We start from the raw sequence: 20,530 nt of genomic DNA on the forward strand, positions 1-20,530 counted from the left end.
TTAAAAGTGTACTGTATGGATTTTTTCTACACAGATGCTTAAAAATTAACTATAAGTTGGTTAACAATGCTCAACTGCACAATTAGAATAATCAAAATGATAGTTGCAGGAATGGACAGCAACTTCATAAATTAAAGAAGTCTCTTATTTTCGTCTTCATGACACACCACAACATCAACTGTTGCTTTTTGAAAAACCAAAATCTAAACATTTCATGGAAGCTTTTTTTAACAAGATGAAGACTGATCTAAGAAATATTCAAATATGTTCTCTCTTTTTTTAATCTCACATGCAAGGCAGGCATTACAAGACACTTTTCAACCTATCACAACATTTTATGCTAAATATAAAAAAACTATGAGCAATCAGAAAAAAATCCAAACTAAGCTCTGGACATCAAACCAGCAACGAGATAGAAGTTTATATAATCAGTTAAGATTTTTTGTTACAATTTTGCTTGGCTCTTGGTTGCCGGAGAGAGGGTTGGAAGGAAGGTCTTGTTTTAAAGAGGATAGTTCATGTGTTTTCAACGTCACGAAATCAGTGAAGTTGCACAATTTCTGTTAGTTTTAATGGAGTTTGCAATAGTGAATTGTATAATATTTGTATGGGCTTTACAGTTTGGGGTTTGAAATAGGAATATCATATGACAGCAGAAGTTCCTAGAAATATATGTGCTTTGTGCAAGGGGAAAACACAGAAAATAATGCTTTTATCTGCAAATATCTCCTTCATTTTACCTTATATTAACGCAGATTTTTACACCTATCTGGCACAGTCTTGAAAAATGGGGAGGCAAGGATGGAAAAGAGAGTACAATGAACTAGTTCATGTGAAAATAAAATGCTAATGCAGGCAGCATCAAGGCCAACTTCTGTGAGTGAAAACAAAATATCTCAGAAATTTCCACTTAAACATAAAGGCGCTGTTGTGCTGTGAATTAGTAGATATTTCATATTATGACAATCACATATCATTGTGGATGTTCGTTCATTTTGAATTGTTCTGAATCCCCAAAGATGATTTGCAACATGATGATTTGTATATAATCATTTATTTCAAATCTATTCTACCTTTCCATAGCTCAAAATGGCACACACAGAAAAACATGCAATGTAAAACAACCTCCAATAAAGACAGAACATTACTGTGAATTATAAAAAAAATTAATTCCCATAATTGTTTTATAAGAAAATCTGTAATAAAAAAAAATCTTGTTCCAATAGTTTAATTCTTGTTTTTTAAAAAAATTGAAACCTATTGTGTAGAAACCAGAGAAACACGATTTCCCTTAGCAATGTTATGCCACAAGATGCTGTAATATTATTATTTTTTAATTCTGTGACCATTTGTATTAACTGGAATATGCATAATAAAATCCTTCAAAGATTATTTTGTTAAAAAAATTAAATTGAAAAACTGTAGTGTACTCTGGGTTGTTCTATCAGATGCCCTTTTAAAATGAAATGTTTTAAAGTTAAATTACAACTGCAGCAGTTAATTTACTTTTGCTATTTTACTTGTAATAATGCACTGATTTTGAGGTTCACTTTTGTATATGTTATTTAGTACAAAACCTACAGAAGTAATATTTTGAGAGAAAGGTTTTTATTTTGAGGACATCTGAATATTGATCTCAAGCATGTGTGATAAAGGCATATGTGATGACAATGAGGATAAATTTTTTAAAATCACATTTACTGTAAGAGGGCCAGTCTTTTAACACTATCACGACAACAACAAATACACCATTAGATTTATAACCCCTAGGTCACCTTTTGTTACACCTTACATATCTAAACAACTGTATAATGGACTTTGACAGTGTTTGGAAACAAGGGAAATACTTTAAACCGAACTGTTGTTATTGACAAGTTATAAAGAGGCTGCAGAATTGGGAGATATTAAAATTTATGACCATGAAATCCTTTTTGCGCTACCACTTGATATACCGTGCTTGAAATCAATACCTGTCAAGTCTTTTATGTAACTTTATGATGGTGTCATTTTGGTCTTCTACAAAAGACTGTAAAAAGAGAAGAAAACCTCTAGTATTGTCGAAGGCTTTCACAGCCGGATTCAACAGGTTCTGGTGGGTTTTCCGGGCTATGTGGGTTTTCCATGGCCACACAGCCCGGAAAACCCACCAGAGCCAAAACCCCTAGTGTTTCATATTTATATCTTGCTTCTCAGCAGGCTGCACCAGTGTAGCTATAATGACAAAGTCAACTGTTAAGGGTTTACTGTTTTTATGTACATAAACATTATTTTGGGACCAGTGATGGACATTTATATAGACAAGGCCCTGCTGCAAAGCCCATGGGTTACACAACACTGTAAAATGTAAGTTGCCATAAAAGTTATTTTTAAAGCCTGCAAACTTTAAATGAGCACTGAAACCATCCAAGCCATACATGTTAAAAGGCTTAAAAGACAGGTTAAGGGCCAGTGCTAGCAACTGTCTGATTAGATGCTTTCTTCAACACACGGGGTTTTTTTTTGGAGTAGGATGCGTGTGGGGTCTTATTCAAAATGGATACTGAAACATTGAGTTGACATCTGCCTTGAGGCCTTGTAAGAAAGGTGGACTAATCAATACAAATATTGGAAATAACTGTGGCTGAATGGGCTGTAATTATTATTTGATTGTTTTTGATTGACAGAATTTAATAACTGTTTGAATTTACACAAATCTGGTGGATGCCTACGAAATTCAAACATTGTGCTAATTCTGTATTCTTATTATGAAAATTCTGGTCAAATGTTTCCAGAAATGGTGGCACAGGCTTATACACTGATTCAGAGATGTGGCACTTCAGTCTGTTCCTCACAGCACAAATAAGACCTTCTGAGGACCTTTTAAAAAAGTGTCTTGGAAACTAATTACGCACAGCTTTTTCCCCTTAAGATATCCTCGGGACGCCTTATTTAAGCTTAAGGTATCTTTTTTTGAAAACGCTTCAAAGTGCACCTTTTTTTCCTTAAGACTCCTGCAATATGTTCCCTGCCTGACTGTGCATAATACAGATCTCAAGAGGTGTCTTATTTTTCCCACCCAACCATTTCACTCTCTGGTCAGTTTCGCCTTCCACTTATTTATTTATTTTATTAAACTTATAGGCCGCCTTATCCCCGAAGGGCTCAACTTGCACTTGCACCCAACATTTTGCGTGCCATTGAAGGGATTCTCCCCACCTCCATTTGTAGGTTGCCCCAGAACATTTGCACTGCAGGCTCCGATCCTGAGCATTTTTTCAGCCTGAAAAGAATATAGTTGTACTCAGTTCATCCTGCCAATTCTGGCAATATATAGATTTCCTATTAAAAAAAAAATTCGAGGAGCTCTCTTCATAGCTACGCAGCCACACATATGAGAATCTTAGTCACTCAGAGGACTGCTTTACCTCCCACTGAGAAGCACTGGGTGGACCTGCCCTCTGCAGACTGTCTTTTTCCTACTGCCAAGACAAAGTAAGACGGTTCACGGAGGGCAGGTCTACCCAATGCTTCTCAATGGGAGGTAAAGCAGTCCTCCGAGACGCTAAGATTCTCATATGTATGTCTGCGTAGCTATAACGATAGCTCCTTGAATTATTTTTAATAAGAAAATCAGATATTGCTGGGATTGCTGTTCTTTTCAGGTGAAAAGGAGAAGACTGCAGAGCAAACATCCTGGGGCAACCTTCAGCACATGGAGGCAGGGAGAATCCCTTCAGCAGCACGCAAAATGTCGGGCGCAAGTGGAGGGTGAAACTGACCAGAGAGCGAAACAGTTGGGTGGGAAGAAGCCTCTTTCCCCCTCTGACCCTTTTGCTGTCCAGAATCAAACTAGCCACCGTCTCTTTTTAAGATGTCCCCCTGGATGTCTTTTGAGTGTGCAGAGTGAAAACATGCAGTCACCTCTTTTTAAGATGTCACAGAGACATCTTTTTTTATGCTGTGCAGAATGGACCTTCTTCATGTATGCCTAATAAAGGTTACTGTATTTACCTTCTTCATCCCAGCTTCTTTTGAGGCTGATCTGGTAGCATATAGATGGAAATTTCATGGGTGGGGCCAACGAAATGGCTCCTTTCCATACAAATGTCATCCACATAACACTGAAGGATATAGAATGAAGCCCAAGAAGGCAGTTATCAGACCACTATGGTAATATCTGAATTGGCTCTTTGAGCAATTTCACACATTAGAAGTACAGACAACTTCTCACTTTTATATGCAACTTATCCCCGAAATCAGCCTCCATCCCTGAAGATGGCCAATGTCACACCAATTTTTAAGAAAGGATCTGGGGGGGACCCAGGAAATTACAGGCCAGTCAGTTTGACATCTGTTCCTGGTAAATTAGTAGAACCTATCATTAAAGATAAAATTAGAAAACATGCAGAAAAGCAAGACCTGCTGAGGAAGAGTCAGCATGGCTTTTGCAGAGGCAAGTCCTGCCTTACAAACTTACTAGCGTTCTTTGAGGGTGTAAACAGGCATGTGGATAAGGGGGAACCAGTGGACATTGTCTACTTGGATTTCCAAAAGGCTTTTGACAAAGTTCCTCGCCAGAGACTATTGAGAAACGTCAGCAATCAAGGAATAATCAAGGATTAAAAACTGGTTGAGAAACAGGAAGCAAAGGGTGGGTGTAAATGGGAAGTTCTCACAATGGAGAGATTTAGGGAGTGATGTCCCCCAAGGATCCGTTTTGGGACCAGTGCTCTTTAACCTATTCATAAATGACCTGGAAGTAGGGGTGGGTATCATGGTGGCCAAGTTTGCGGATGATACCAAATTGGGTAGGGTGGTGAGAACCGCAAAGGATTGTGAAGAGCTCCAAGCGATTGTGAAGTGCTCCAAGCGGACCTTGATAAATTAGGTGAGTGGGCTAAGAAATGGCAAATGCAGTTCAATGTAGCAAAATGTAAAGTGATGCACATAGGGGCAAAAAATCCAAACTTCACTTACACACTACAGGGGTCAGTTCTATCTGTCACAGACCAGGAAAGGGATTTGGGCGTCTTAGTTGATAGTTCCATGGCAGGGGTCAGCAACCTTTACCACCCAAAGAGCCTTTTGGACCTGTTTTCCATGCCCCCGAAGGTCTACCGAGCCAGAGAGGTGGCTTCGCACAGAGCTGCCTCCGGTTCGGCCCCTCCACTCACCTTTCCTTCCAGCGCTGGGAGGTGGAGGCGCCAGGCAGGGAACCCCCCTCTGCCCGACGGAGCAGGCAGCCACCTCTCCACGGGGCAGAGGGGTGATGGCAGCCGCAGCCGGCCTGGGGCCGCCACCTCTCGCGCTGTGGGAGGCAGCAGTGCCAGGCAGGGAAACCCCCTCTGCCTGATGGAGCAGGCAGCCGCCTGCTCTGTGGGGCAGAGGGGGGATGGCGGCTGCAGGGATGGCAGAGGGGGATGGCGGCTGCTCTGGAGGGCCATGCCCACGCTACCTCCGACCTCCAGGACTCAGAGGGCAGTGTGGGCGTGTCCCTCCAGTCCTTCAGGTCAGCACTGGAAGGAGAGATGAGTGGAGTGGAGTGGACACGAAAAGCAGAGCCGTCTCATGCATGGAGCCGTCTCCGGTTCGGCCCTTCTTCTCACCTTTCCTTCCAGCGCTGCTCTGGAGGGACACGCCCACGCTACCCTTCGACCTCCAGACCATGTAGAGCCACAGTATAAGGCTGAAAGAGCCGAATGAGCTACGGAGCCGCAGGTTGAAGACCCCTGTTCCATGGGAATGTCAATGCATGGCAGCTGTGAAAAAGGCAAACTCTATGCTGGGGATAATTAGGAAAGGAATTGATAATAAAACTGCAAAGATTGTTATGCCCTTATATAAAGCAGTGGTATGATCGCACTTGGAGTACTGTGCTCAGTTCTGGTCACCACATCTCAAAAAGAATGTCGAAGAGATAGAAAAAGTGCAGGGAAGGGCAACGAGAATGATTGAGGGATTGGAGCACCTTCCTTATGAAGAGAGGCTGCAGCATTTGGGACTCTTTAGTTTGGAGAGGAGACGTCTGAGGAGGGATATGATTGAAGTCTATAAAATTATGCATGGAGTAGAAAATGTCGACAGAGATAATTTTTTCTCTTTATCACAATACTAAAACCAGGGGGCATACATTGAAAATGCTGGGGGGAGGGGGAGAGAGAATTAGGACTAATAAAAGGAAACATTTCTTCACACAACATGTGACTGGTGTTTGGAATATGCTGCCACAGGAGGTGGTGATGGCCACTAACCTGGATAGCTTTCAAAGGGGCTTGGACAGATTTATGGAGAAGTCGATCTATGGCTACTAATCTTGATCCTCCTTGATCTGAGATTGCAAATGCCTTAGGTGCTCGGGAGCAGCAGCAGCAGCAGCAGCAGCAGGCCATTGCTTTCACATCCTGCATGTGAGCTCTCAAAGGCATCTGGTGGGCCACTGCGAGTAGCAGAGTGGTGGACTAGATGGACTTCGGTGAGATCCAGCAGGCTCTTTCCTATGTTCTTATGTTCTTAAAATGGTTTGTCTGGTTTGGATCCAGATCCCCTGCTTTAGGGATGGTGGCCATTTAGTTATTTTTAAATATTATTTAAATTCCTTTCTTATTCAGTGGCAGATCTTTTAAAATTACTGTTGTACAGTTACTATACTTTGTTCCATAGAAAGATGATAGTAGGGTTGTATATTTCTTCGCCATAGAACAAAGCATGCCAGACCTTCTTTGTTGTAAAATGCTCCACCTGGGTCCTAGTGCCTACCTAGTCCTGCTCCCCCCCTCATCTACCTAGCCCTGCTCTCCTCATTTGGGCATAAATGCTCTGGAATCAAAGTACAGTGTTAAATAATGCACAAAATAATGGTTTTGACAAAAGAAGTGTGTAAAAATGAATGATAATTCTCATACTCGTTTGGGACTATATTCTAATGTGAAAGCATACAATTTTCTCAACTGCTGCACCTCACCTGACTGAACTATCATCTTTCTGTGGAACAGAGTATAGTTTGATAATGTGACATCTGTGGTGGCTCTTATCACTTGATAACCGATTTGTGAGCAGCAGACTTATTATAGAGGTAGTATGTGTTGCCATACCATGACAAAATACTGGTAAAGAAAGGTTTGCAGTGGTATAGTAAAATGGTTTGTCTGGTTTGGATCAGTACAGAGTCATGCAGCAGCTATTATGTGGAGTAATGGTTACTGCATGCAAATCCTAGCAGTTTCTGTTGAAAAGTGTTCATAACTTTTAGAAACATCAGCCACTGTAACTGTATTAACTAAAACTAATTAAAGTAAAAAATTGTAGGTTTTGTGCCTTTGGAATGCACCATTCACAAGATGGCTTAATGCAAATTCGCTATTTTAATGCACTTTAACCAGGTAAAATGGCAGACCCTCCCATTCAAATAGCATTTAAGAGGTTAAGTGGCAATTCATATCTACATCAGTTAATGTGAGTGCATTCCAGGTTAATAATTTATTGATTCTTTTTATTAATCAATTAAAATATGTATTAGTACAGGATTATGAGAATCCCCTAAGCATTCATTCAAAGAGTGGGAGGAATCCACCCTTTTCATTCTCACTAGGCAAATAACCCTGCAAAATAAAGCTGTTAGTTAAGAGTATCTAATCTTGGCCTCATGATCTTGAGATATAACAGGTGACTATAGCTGATCAAATGGGTAATTTCCAACATTGTGCCACAGTCACTTTGATCAGTAGTGGCATTCATTCCAAATCAGACCATGATGACACTATTGACACTAGGGATTTTGCAAATATATGGGGTACTTTAAATAATGCAGAATAAAGTAGCCTGGTTTCATGAACATCATCTTTAGCAAATGGAGGTGATGATAATAAAAGGGTCCTCTTCTGTTATCCTTCTTGGGAACACAGAGTGACATTTACAAAATGTTTCCAGGTGCCCACATGGAGAGATAGCGGTTAGTTTTTACTTCTAGCAGCAACCCCTCACATTTTATGAGATCAGAAGCATATATGGGGGGGAAATGGAGCCTGGGGACAAAACGTTCTCCAGGCCCCCCCGTGGGTCGTGTAGCCCCATGCACTGTGTAACCCCGCCTCCTGTGCATTCCTACTGCCGGCTCCTGCACTCCCCAGGGCCTGATAAGGGCAGAAGCCTGCCTGCATGGACCCAGGAGTGTGGAGCAGAGGCAGATCTAGGGAAAAATGGAACCAGGGGCATAATCTGAGTTTTCCACCGCTGCCCCCGCTCCATTTTCCCTAGATACAATGGAGGGGAGAGATAAATCAAGCCATCTGCCGAACTCATGGAGGAGCGCCCAGGTCTACCGCTGGGCGGGCAGGCAGGGGCCCAGGTCTACCACTTGGGCAGGAAGCAAGGGAAAGTGTGCTTGGGAAGGCTGGAAGGTGTTGAGTTGGTGTGCTGGCATGGGCTCTGACTCCGTAGGTTTAGTGCCCTCCCTCAACCTGTGGCGCCCACCTTAAAGGGAGAATCTGGGGTCCTTAGTTTAAACACCATTGAAAGTGATGCTGTTTTGGAGTGGATTCTCACCCACCCTGAAACAGCATCACTTTCAATGTTTAAACTGGGGACCTCACATTCTCCCTTTAAATCCACGCCAATGGGGGTGGATTTAAAAGGAGAATCTAGGGAAATTCGGGGGTGCCAGCAGTTAGGGTGCAATTGTTAAGCTAGCAGCACCCAAATTTCAGGGTATCTTTAGGAGACTCTCCTGATGATACCACCCAGGTTTGGTGAAATTTGTTTCAGGGGGACCAATGTTATGGACCCTCAAAGGTGTAGTCCCTATCTCCTATTAGCTCCCCTTGGAAACAATGGGGTATGGAGGCACCCCTTTGGGAGTCCATAAATTTGGACCCCCTGAACCAAACCTCACCAAACCTGGGTGGTATCATCAGGAGAGTCTCCTGAAAAAATTGCTGAAAATTTGATGCTGCTAGCCTTAAAAGTGCGCCCCCTGCAGGCCACAAACGGAAAAAACACTAAAAATTAAAAAACACAAACCTGATTTTTGCGCCCCCCCCATGTGACCAAATGGGGGCGCCTGGGGACATTTGACTCCCTATGTCTCCATGACAGATATGCCCCTGTATGAGATGTTGGTCTGCAGCCCCCGTTAATTTAGGTGGTGTTAGGGGAGTATGGGAGACTGTGGTCGCCTGAACATATGGTGTTTGGGATCTTGGCTATCAACCTTAACAGGAATACAATGAACCTTCAGACAGGAAAGGAACATGGTATAGCCTGAGCTCTTCAGAGCTGGACGCTAAGCAGGGTCACTTAGATGGAAGGCCACCAAAGGTGGCCTGCAAGGGAAGCTCTGCAAATCACCTCCCTTTCTCACTTCCCTTGAAAGTCCCTTGCTGGGGGGCCAATTGGCTGGTTGTCACTTGATGGAACTTATGTTCACAATGAACTTCTGAATGTTGGTTATAGATAATAAATAGATAATTTAGGCAGTGATTCTAATTTTAATGTTTTACAGGTAAATAAACAAAACCTTTTCCTAAAAAGTGTCCCAAATAATTGGAAGACAATAACAGCGGCCTTTGTTTCACTGCAATTATGATGATCAAATAAATTGGTGTTTTCTTAGCAGCATTTCTCCAGAAACCAACAGGTTTTGTAACAATCTGATTTCCGACTTCTTTCACTAGATTAACAACTTCAAAGAGGTTTTCCCCCCGAAACTTGCATATCTGGACAAATGCCTTATATCTAACTCGAATGAGACGTATCAATGCAATGTTGCCTCTGTTGTTCTTTAAAGAATGCTGTAATCTATGTGTGGGAGCCAAGTAACTGATTTTTATCACAAAGCTGCAATCTTTGTTATGCACCATATCTCAGAGAGGCGCCCACATGATGTAGCGCACCAATCGTGGGCTAACCGTCTGTGTTACAGGGATCAGCTGCAAGAAGCCTGCTGGTCAGCCTGTCTTGCCAGGACCCGTAGGTGTCATCAGGTGAACAGGCAATTACTGGGAAACGAGCCAGGCTATGGAAAAGCAACGGAAAGAAAAAGACTGACATGGAAATAACTATCCCAGCTTCATTAGCATATTGGGTCCTCCCAGCACTTTATTTAAAAATGCAAACAATTGGGGTTGGGTCCATCTATTGTTAAAAAGTATGTTACTAATTTTCAAATGTGCAGAAAGTTTTCTTGAAATTTTCACAAAACTCTTGAAATACTGAATGACCAAATGAAACAACTGGAATCTCATGGATAATTGTACGTCCACGGATTCACTGAACGGGTATGGAACGGTATAGAGATTTTCAGTTAAATATTATATATTCTTATGAGCAAATGGACACACAGACTGCAACCACAGTTTATACTTTACTTTCACTAATAATAAAAAGTAACACACTTGGGTGTGACTTGTTCAAAGCACTTTAAAGGTCCAATTTTGCACTTCGAATCTTCTGCCTGCCGTTTTATAGGCAAAAATAATTGTGAAACATTTTACAGCATTTGGCCTTTTCTGCTATGTCATCAGTTAGCCTAAGCAGGTGAGAAAGAGTATTATACAGCACATCAGTTTTATGATTAAGGAGATAAGGCAATATCTTTCAAATATTATTCAAAATACATACCAGTAAAGCCCATTAAAGCGCCCTCCCTTGATTGCTTCCGGAGCCCTTCTTCATCTTGGAAGTCAATGTATACAAGATCTATGGCCTGCAACGCAAAAGCTTTTGCTGTGACAATAATTTTTTGCCTGGCATAAAGAATATCAAGGGTATCTTTACTACTCGTTGAACCTGGAGAGAAAGCATAAGACAAAATAATGGCACATGTTGAATTTAGCTTTAAAAATCTTTACAATGTTGATTTATCTAATGTTAGGTATGTTTCCCAAAAACAGAAAAATTCTCTCTCAAATTTCCTCACTGAAACACCTGTAAGGTTTTATAGCTGTAAACAAAATATCAAAACTGCTTTTATTTAAAAAAATGTCCTTTTCTTTCCATCTGAGTTTCTTAAATATAGTATGGCATCTAAGCCAAAGAGATGTTGGGAGCTTTTCTTCAGTACCAAATTCAGAATGGATCTATTTTTAGTAACCATTTGCTGTTGTCTATTATTATTACAATGAGGAAACACTCACTAAAAAGTAATGTTGTTGATTTTATACATAATGATTGGAAGTAAATTGATTATTTTCAATAACATAGTGTTCAACTTTAGAACTGAGTCCTTGGTCATAACATTTGAGAAATGTGACACATAATTTTTGAGTTTTCAGAAAAGCATTCATAAAATCTGCTATGCCTAAAGAATAGTCAGTGTTCCCTAACCGATCTCTTCCCAAATGAACATAACCAATTTTGACTTGGATTGCCATCACACCAAAAACAAATTAAGATGTTGTTACTTTTATTGTTGTTTTCCCATTATTGGGTTCTGAATTACACTCAAAAAGCTATGGATATTAATCAGATCATGAAGAAGGTGTTCAGGCACAAGTAAATAACAGAGAGAAATAATTTTGGTCTCCTGTTTGGCTCTGAAGCAGCTGCAAACAGGGCAATCCTAAAGAGAGTTATTCCAATCTAGGGCCATTCATTACAGTGGACTTAAACTGGAGGGATTCTTCACAGGATTGCACTGAAAGAGAAGTACCAGTGTTCTGAGGGGAAGTATTATTATGTGTGCTGTAAAATCAAACTAAAATTGTAAGTAATTATACACGATTTTAAAATATTAACACCGGTCCTCTCTGTGCACTAAAACACCCTGTAAGGTTTTGTAGCTGTAAACAAAATATCAAAACTGCTTTTATTAAAAAAATGTCCTTTTCTTTCCATCTGAGTTTCTTAAATATAGTATGGCATCTAAGCCACAGAGATGTTGGGAGCTTTTCTTCAGTACTTCAGTGTTTGAAGAATGTTTAGGTAAAAATCTTTATATAGACATAATCGCTGGAATTGTGGGTATTTCAAATTATTCAACTGATATCAACAATTATGTTTCATAGTTAGCTAGAGACCAATTAGCAGATTGAGTGTTTTTGCAAAATTATATCTGTAATAGATATTAGATTTCCAGACAGCAATAATTCTCGTTGCCCACGAGCAAGAATTGTGGGAGGCAGCACACAGGAGCTTCAGGCCTGTTAACGTAATCAAGATGGGTGAATATACTAATTGTCAATTCCATTTTAAAAAATAAAGGCCACAGTCCAGCACAGATCAAGCTGTACATATTTCTGATGAACTTCACATGAATTCAAGCACAACAAACCCTGTAGGATTGTTAGTTGCAATGTTTAACACATTTTCTCAAACCCTCCCCCCAAAAGGACACACCTATGCTGGCACGAAAATCTTCTCCTCCAAAGACTACTGCATCCAAATGAAGGCCAGCCCGAGATCCTGTTCTCAGTGTTTCTTCACAAATGGCCTTTAAATACAACACAAATATGAATGCAAACACGGGTTGTGATAAATTATATTTATTGTCAGAAAGACGCTAGCTAATCTTACCTCTTGGACAGGGCTGGGATGGGATTGTCAGGATTCCCTTTCAATGTTCTGGTAAAAAATTGCACAGTTGCTAAAAATTACACAACTACCACAGACAATGTTTTGGATATATAAATATACCCACTGTGGTTAAAGGGCAGATTTTTTTCCTTTCATGAATAAGCTTTCTAATGTGTCAAATAGTTTCAAATGGCTTTTGCAATAAATAGAGAAATTTAAAAAAGTGATATTACTTATGATTTATGAATACTTTCTTAAGATTTAATACTGCTGCAACTTATGTATTAGCATTTTGGATTTAATTTGCTGCAGACAGAAGATACATTGCCTTACCAGCACTGAAAAATAAACTTTTAATGTGGTGTTCTCAAAAATCTATAGTCCATTATCTTTAACTAAAACTCAAATAACTAATGTAAAATGCAACAAGTAGAACGTAAAACTGTTGAAAAAGCAAGTGATGTCTTGGAGCATCATCTCAAAATTGTAGCAAATGCTATATAATAACACTGTGGGTGTATGCCTGTGTATTTTAAATGTAACACTAATGGCAAACTGAAATATGACATATGTGACCAAGAAATTAGTACAGCAACACTTCTGCGAAATCTCAAAGCTGCAGTTCATTTAACTTGCTTTTGTTTCATTTATTGCAATGGAAATTGTAAATCTCCCTATGTAGTACATTATGCTGTGATTTATTACAGATCACACTGAATATGAAACATTATTTGAAATTTTATTTTCCTAGTTTATTAATCTTCTTTCTCCTTTGTAATCTGATGTCCAGTAAAAAAGAAAAGAAAAGATCAAGCTAAACACAAACGTATATCATTAGAACTGTAGTAGGTTTCAACTGAAAAAAAACCCAGACATGCTGGAAAATAACCTGTATCAACATGGTAGCCATGACTGGCTCGCAGCAATCCCATCTAATAACACAAAACTTTACCGGAAAACCTTGGCATAGCCTAAGCCCACACTTTCGTTTCAATGTCATCATTGTTAATATCTATCCTTCACAGAAACATACAGGCTGCATGCCAAGCGTAGACGGCCATTTGCATGCAACTGATCAACACTAAGTCACACTGTAAGAATGGACAGGGCGGAGGACCAAAATAACATTTTACAGGGCATGTGGAAGAGAGTTTCAACATTTGTTCCAACACTGGGTCATTAAAAAAATTCTCAGGCCTTTTTTATTATTATTACTAACACCATGGAACATTTTTTAAATGAAGCATTTTGTGAAATGTGGAAGTGCTTTCTCAAGATACTAGGCCACACATACAAGCACACCCATTATTATTTTCATTATCAGGTTACCTGCTTAGATAATAAATATTCTCTGAAAGAAGAAGGGCAACCTACAAATACAGTAAATGAAATGAAATTATATCTATTCAGAGATCAAGGAATATGGGTCTTTTTTTGGAATTTCCCGCAGAACTGATATTAGTAGGGAATTGTTGAGTAGGATGGTATATGCTGGGGGAAACTGGCATTTCAATTAATATTACAGATAATGAATGCTTTTATATAAACAAAGAAATAAATCTAACTTATTTTTAGAACCGTAGTCCACTTTTTTCAGTTACTTGTCTATCAATGAAAAAGTGACAACTTTATGCAGAATTGATAGCTAAACTACATCACTGGTTCTTACCTTAAAATTGAGCAGCCCCATTGCTGTTTCTACAAAAGGGATGAAACGCATGGGTTCCACAAGTGTTCGACCTTTTGTGAGGCTTGCAAATTTCTCTGTAAACTAAAAACAGAGTGGATGGAGAAGGGAAATAATGTCAGAAGTTGTCCTCCTGCAAGTATCAAGAAAACCATATGTCTTTCTAAACTTTACACTGGTGTGAAATGCAAACTAACAGAACCAACAAAGCCTGAATGCTAATGGAAAACGAAACAAAACAAAACCTACCACGCTCTGGAAACGGTCTGTTCATACAGGCCTATCATTTAAAATGCCAGTATTACTGTATATTTTGAAGTGGAACGGTTTATTTGCAAAAATATTTGCCTAACACCTATCACCCGACTTAGTTGAATGCAAATCAGCAGGCTCTTAAAAACAAAGAAGTATTGATATACCTGACATTCTGTTTTGTTTCATGGCTGACACTGACATGGCTGTGAACGTTCTCCAAAGTGGCACCCACATTATTCATTACAGCACTGTTACCCTTTGTTCTGGGGGTCTTTTCTTCATAATTTTTAGCTTACCTAGGAAGGGCCTTAAAAAGGAAGTTTAATTCTTTGAAGACCAAAGCTCTCCAATTTTTTCCATGAGACCAGTTCACAGCTAGCTCTGAGCTGTCGGTGGGGTAGCCCAAATTCCAAAATCTATCATCTGGAAATATACAAAAGCCCTTGCATGGATTTTTCCCACCCTCTGTCAAAAAGGGAAAGGGGAGGGGGAGGAAGCCACCTCTGTATATTGTAAATCTATTATGTCTTTCTAGATCTAGTAACGTGTTGAGAGATAAACATTTCACAGGTACGTTAAAATTTTTAGTCAATAAAGAAAGGGGGGGAAAACCCATACCCCAATTTTATATTTTAGGAATATTTAACCATTAATGGATATCAAAGGAAAAGAGAATTTTAATCATCTCTCCATTCAGCCTCAGTTGGGTAAATCATATCTAAGAGATTTGCATAAATATAAACCATCAAAGACTTTTCATCTTCAAAGGGGGTTTCAAGACCCTATAAGCTTTGTACTGTAATCATCACAGGTCACAACCCTGCAGGAATAAGGCTGCTATGGCAACATAAAAAACTAATGCTTAAGGCTTAGCATAATATTCTGACTAATAGAAAGGAAACTCATTTTAAAAGCTGGCAGCCTATTTTCCAGAAGCTGGATTAGAGGTGTTATTTCCCCTTTTAGCCCCCCAACTTCACCCCTCCCCAAAAGAAAGGGAAATCTAATCACTGAAATCTTTAAAAAGCTTCCAACCAATTTGCAGTAACTTTACATTAGGCCAAAATAAATCACGCCTTTCCGCAAGTACGCCCTCTCTCTCTCTCTCTCTCTCTCTCTCTTTTACGCATATCGTCACCATTGCTGCCTCACAGCCTGTCAAATCATACAATAGTTAGTCACAGAATGTAGGGAATTAAAAAGAAAAACCCACAGTTTGAATGCATGAAGAAACCAATGCAAAGCAACTGAGGAACAACATTTTAGTTCATTCTGATTAACACCCCTCCCCCATCAAAACAATAAGCAGACAATAATAAAACAATTCCACCACACATTCTCTAACTCTAGATCATTTTAAAAGTTAGCTGGTATGAACTTACTATGATCAGAAAGGAACTTTTAAATTGCAACACTTTGTGTGCTAAGCCCTTTTTCAAAAAACCAAAGAACACCACCAATCCATGTATTTATCTCAGTCTTTATTTAATGCATTTCATTGGGAAGGAAGGAAAGATTGGAAGCTTTTAATCAATATCATACCCTTCCCCCATCTTCCTTATTTGATTTTTTAAAGGAAAAAAGCGGTTATTAGCACCAAATACAAAAGGCAACTAGTGGAGAAGTTTCAATTAATTTTTTTCAAAAGGAGACGATTAAATGTTTCCGGCCTGGTAAAGTGTTCATTTCAGTGAGAGGGGATGGAACAAAAGGAGGAGGGGGCAAAAAACAAAGATTGGGGAGGGGATGAAGTAGCAGGCCTTAGCAGTTCTTTCAATTCCAGTGCACACCCGATAGTGTGTTGGGAAGAATGCCCACTGTTCAGGATTTGTGGGAGAATTGTCCCATGACAAAGAAGGGAGAGTTATGCTTGTTATAGTCCAATAAGCCATGCCAGTCAAACAAGTACCCATACTAGGGACAAAAGGAAAGCAGGAGATTCTCATACAAAAGAAAACAAGTAAGCCCATCTTTTAGTTGGGCCTCAGTCTCCAGGTTTTACGCTTCACATAAATAAAAATGAAGGAGAGAAAAATAAATAGCCAAAAAAAGCCTGCCATTACACTAGCCAATCTTAAAACAAAAGCTGATAGTCTAACTGGTGTCAGGTTGGAAGGGGTTGAGAGAAATAAATGAAAGGGAAATGTTAGAAGCCAAGCTTAAATTTTTTTTCAAAAGTGAAAAGTGTTAAAAATCAAAAAGAAAGAGGAAAAAGCTGGGATGTCCCTCTCTTATGTCCAAATAATGGGGGGAAAGCTTGCAGATCTCATACCAAGGAAAACCATATTTGTTAAAACCAAAGCATTTGTTGGAACAGAACATAAATATTCATAACCATAAAATTCCAGAAGAATAACTGTGTTAGCTTGCAAAAGCAAAACCAATAAATTATCTAGTAGTGCATCTTGCCTTCCACAAGCTGGTAGCATAGTAAATGTGTTAGCCTTTAAGATATCACAGGACTCTTTGGTGCTTTTCTGTATAACCAGCAAACTTTGGATGATAATCAACTTCAATTAAATTAATTGTTAGAGGAAAAATGTATTATCATTTAAAGGACACAAAATTTAAGGACCAACTATGTAGAAATGGAGTAGTTTGTTTTTTTAATTCAGTAATATACTATATACAATGGCTATTTGGGCATAAATGTGACCATGGCTTAAATGTCATCAAATTTATTTTTCTCCATGGACCTTATAGAGAGTGTCTCTCTGCACTCAAGCTTTTTTAAGTGATGAAAAATCAGAATGAATTTTTACTACTTTAGTAGTATTCCCCCCCCCTAAAAATGGGGGAGCCAAAATAAAACATGTCCCTCCTCAACAATTAAAACAATTATAGCATAATTAGGCCTATTTCAAAGTTTTCTTAAGTAATTTGACATGCCAAACATTTACATTTCAGGTTTTTATTGGCTGAAAAGTCAGTCATGAAACACAAACACACCTGTCAGCAATTAAAAAGGAAGAAACAGAGAACTGGACAGGAAATAATATCTGTGCTAATTAAAAACACTAGTTAAAAGCTTCCTGTTTGTTCTTCTAGTTGCCCTAAGGAGTGACCTTTACTTCTCCTCTCCACCATATATTTCATATGTTGCTAAAATGTTTTCTCCATCTATCCACAGTTTCCAAAAACTTTCACATGCACCAAGCATTTAAAAACGAGTCAGTCAACTTTTATTGAATGGAAAAGAAGGTCAAATTTCAACCATGTTTCATTTGCCTTAATGAGGTCACAGTTTATTAAAGCAGTATATAAGAGAGTAATTTTGTAAAATTAAAAATACTAGGCATGTGTTCTGCACGCAGTTCTAATACACAACTTTTCTCCCAGAAGTATTGCTCTTTGAAACATTGTTTTTATGACAATTCCAAGTAAATATTGCTAGTCCCAAAGACTTTCAAAATCAGACAAAGGACCTTCAACTAAAGCTGAGGTAATGGCAATTCCTTATGTGCTCACCCATCTTATTTCTTCTACATTTTCAACTTTAGGTAGCATCAGACTTGTAGGAAGAACGTTGGACACCAAAATGACCTTCATGTCTTCTTCAGCCAGACCACTGGACACTGAATTGATCCTTACACACTTTTCTGTCTGACCAAACTCAAATCCTTGAAGTGCTTTCATAGTAGTTGTTCGTGCTTCTCCCTAAAAAAAGGGGGGGGGGTAAATCCAACTCTGCATTTAATTACTTATTAATAATTTTATTTACTACATTTAATTACTTATTAATAATTTTAAACCAATCAACCAGGTAGATGTCTGCGAACACCTTCAGAAACAAAACTATAGCACTGTGTTTTAATTTTAATAATTTTTATTTCTTCAACATTCACTTTTAAAGATCTAACTAGACACAGATAGGGTAACAGTTTTCAAAAGAATATGTTCACATTTACATGACTACAAAAGATCTAGTATGTACGGCACAAATGGAGTTATATTCAAGATGGAAAGTTGAAAGAGCTTCAAAAATAACAAAATGTTTAATTCAATATTTTTTCACATAAGCAGCCATATCGCTGTCGGTATTTATTTGTATAAGACAATAAGGCTCATGTATGGACTGAAGAGAATGTTTCTTCATCTAAATCTGTTAACCTGTACATTAAATTAAATTATTTACATTAAAGAATAAAGACTAGGAAAATTCATGGGTGCAAAGAATATCCAGTAATCCAAAATGATTAAGAATTTGAATACATCGTATAATACTGAAGCAATTAAAAAAACCAAGTACATCTTCTCAGGTTGACATATTTTCTATAAAAACACTGAAGTAAAGTGAATATCTATGAATAATTTTTGTTTTCAGTATAACTAAGGATGTTGCTGAAAATGAAACATTTTTATTGGGCTGAAATAAAATAGAAACACAGACAGAACATAAACAAGCACTTGGGAGACTCCACTTCCTGCCAATTTTAGTTTCAAAACAAAAAATCCTTCAACTTGGCAACAGCCCTTAACAAATTCTCATTGTCAAAATGAACACTTATCAAAAGCAATTTAATTTGTGAAGAGTTTTTATAGTAGTAGTAAAACTTTAAAGCTTCTGACTGATTAATGTTTTAAGGGGGAAGAGGGGGAATTCAGTTTTAACAAAATATAGACATTGATTCAAAAACATATTAAGAGAACAGGCATACCATGGGAGAAAAATCACCAAAGACGGCATCTAGAACAAAACCAAGTCACTGAGACGATGCAAAACATTAGATTTAAACCAGATGGGTAAATGTATGTATGTAGAGGCAGAAGAGGTTATAAAATATGGTCTGAGTTAAATAGTGTGAGGAAACAGTAGCTTACAGTTGTCAGGACTGATCAGGATAAGGTCGCCAAAACCAGTTTAATATAATATATTGATTTATGAGGCCAATAATTAGGATAATTTTAGTCAGAAAAAAGCAGTGGGCCCTCCCCAGTAACTGTGAAAGAGACAGAAAGTTAATGACACTCAAAACAGTTACCAGCTTGGAAATTACCACCCATGTATTCCCAATGTTGACTTTTAATAATGCACCTATGAGATGGATAAAGGTAAAAATTCTCATACACAAAAATAGCAGTTGTCTGTTATGGCATACAAGAGCTTTATGAGGGAGGCTTTGTTTGGAATCATCAACTTTGGATTCCTTTAAAAAAAACCACCTTGCAACATGACACATAAGTAACCTCCTTCTTGGCTCTCAAAATGGTATTGTGAGATCACAGTTGCACAGACGGGGGCATCTTACTGGGCAGAAGAACATGCATGCACACTCCTGCTGAGGCAAGATATCCATCCACCAAAATAGCACAGAAGCATAACAGCATTAAATATACACTATTCTGCTTGGCAATAACCAAATCACCAAAAAGTCCTCTTCTTTTGCACATTAAGGAAGCAGAGTCCCAAAACGACAGTACAATGCAGAAACCTAAAATACCAGCATTTACATATGCACCTTTCCAAGTCAATCTTCAAGCAGTCTCACAATATCCCCTTCATCCACAATGGCAGTAGAGGCTTTTCCTAGGTATAATTCCAAATAAAACATTCAGGCCTAGTCCAGATGAATGTGGTAAATTCACACTTCATTCTCTGTAAGAAAATATTCCCTGCACATTAAAAAATTAGTACGTCAAAGCTGTCACCTATTTAAAAGAATCCTAGTCAATTAATCATTAGTTTTACAATGCTATCCTAAGCAGAATTACACCCTTTGCAGCCTATTGCTTTCAATAGACTTAACTACAATGGAGTTAATGTGTTACTCTGCCTAGGATGGCAGACACTTAATGGATTGTCACTTTCTCACATTAATTGACTGATTATATATGCATACATTTGCATATGCGTAAAGCCAATAGTTTTGAAGAACTTTCTGCACTTGGTTTTTTGATTATGCATGAATGTCACAGCATTCCCCACCTCGGAAGTGGCATTCCCCCTCCTCTGCCACACAGGACAGAACATGTCTTCTAAACTGCCTTCTCCAGTTTTAAATGTACTGACAAAAATAATGTGCAAAAAATTGCCAACTTAGTCAAAGGCAACCTTTTAGTCAGAAGTCTTTAATTAATCTAACCTATGAGCTGATCAAACAT

At 38.6% G+C, this 20,530-nt stretch overlaps 1 protein-coding gene across 5 annotated transcripts in view; it reads right to left on the reverse strand.

The window, feature by feature from the left end:
• Window positions 1–20,530, reverse strand: part of CLYBL (citramalyl-CoA lyase) — a 211,574-nt gene that overhangs the window by 19,077 nt on the left and 171,967 nt on the right. For 4 of the 5 annotated variants that reach the window (XM_048492341.1, XM_048492343.1, XM_048492345.1 and 1 more), the window contains exons 3-6: window positions 17,897–18,085; window positions 14,156–14,257; window positions 12,310–12,403; window positions 10,594–10,761 (exon numbers count right to left, since the gene is read on the reverse strand). In XM_048492341.1, coding sequence (XP_048348298.1) covers window positions 10,594–10,761; window positions 12,310–12,403; window positions 14,156–14,257; window positions 17,897–18,085 — 553 coding nt within the window. The remainder of the gene's footprint in view (window positions 1–10,593; window positions 10,762–12,309; window positions 12,404–14,155; window positions 14,258–17,896; window positions 18,086–20,530) is intronic. The other variant, XM_048492346.1, reaches the window with a different exon arrangement.

The sequence above is a fragment of the Sphaerodactylus townsendi genome, linkage group LG04 (assembly GCF_021028975.2).
Source record: "Sphaerodactylus townsendi isolate TG3544 linkage group LG04, MPM_Stown_v2.3, whole genome shotgun sequence".
Classification (NCBI taxonomy): Eukaryota; Metazoa; Chordata; class Lepidosauria; order Squamata; family Sphaerodactylidae; genus Sphaerodactylus; species Sphaerodactylus townsendi.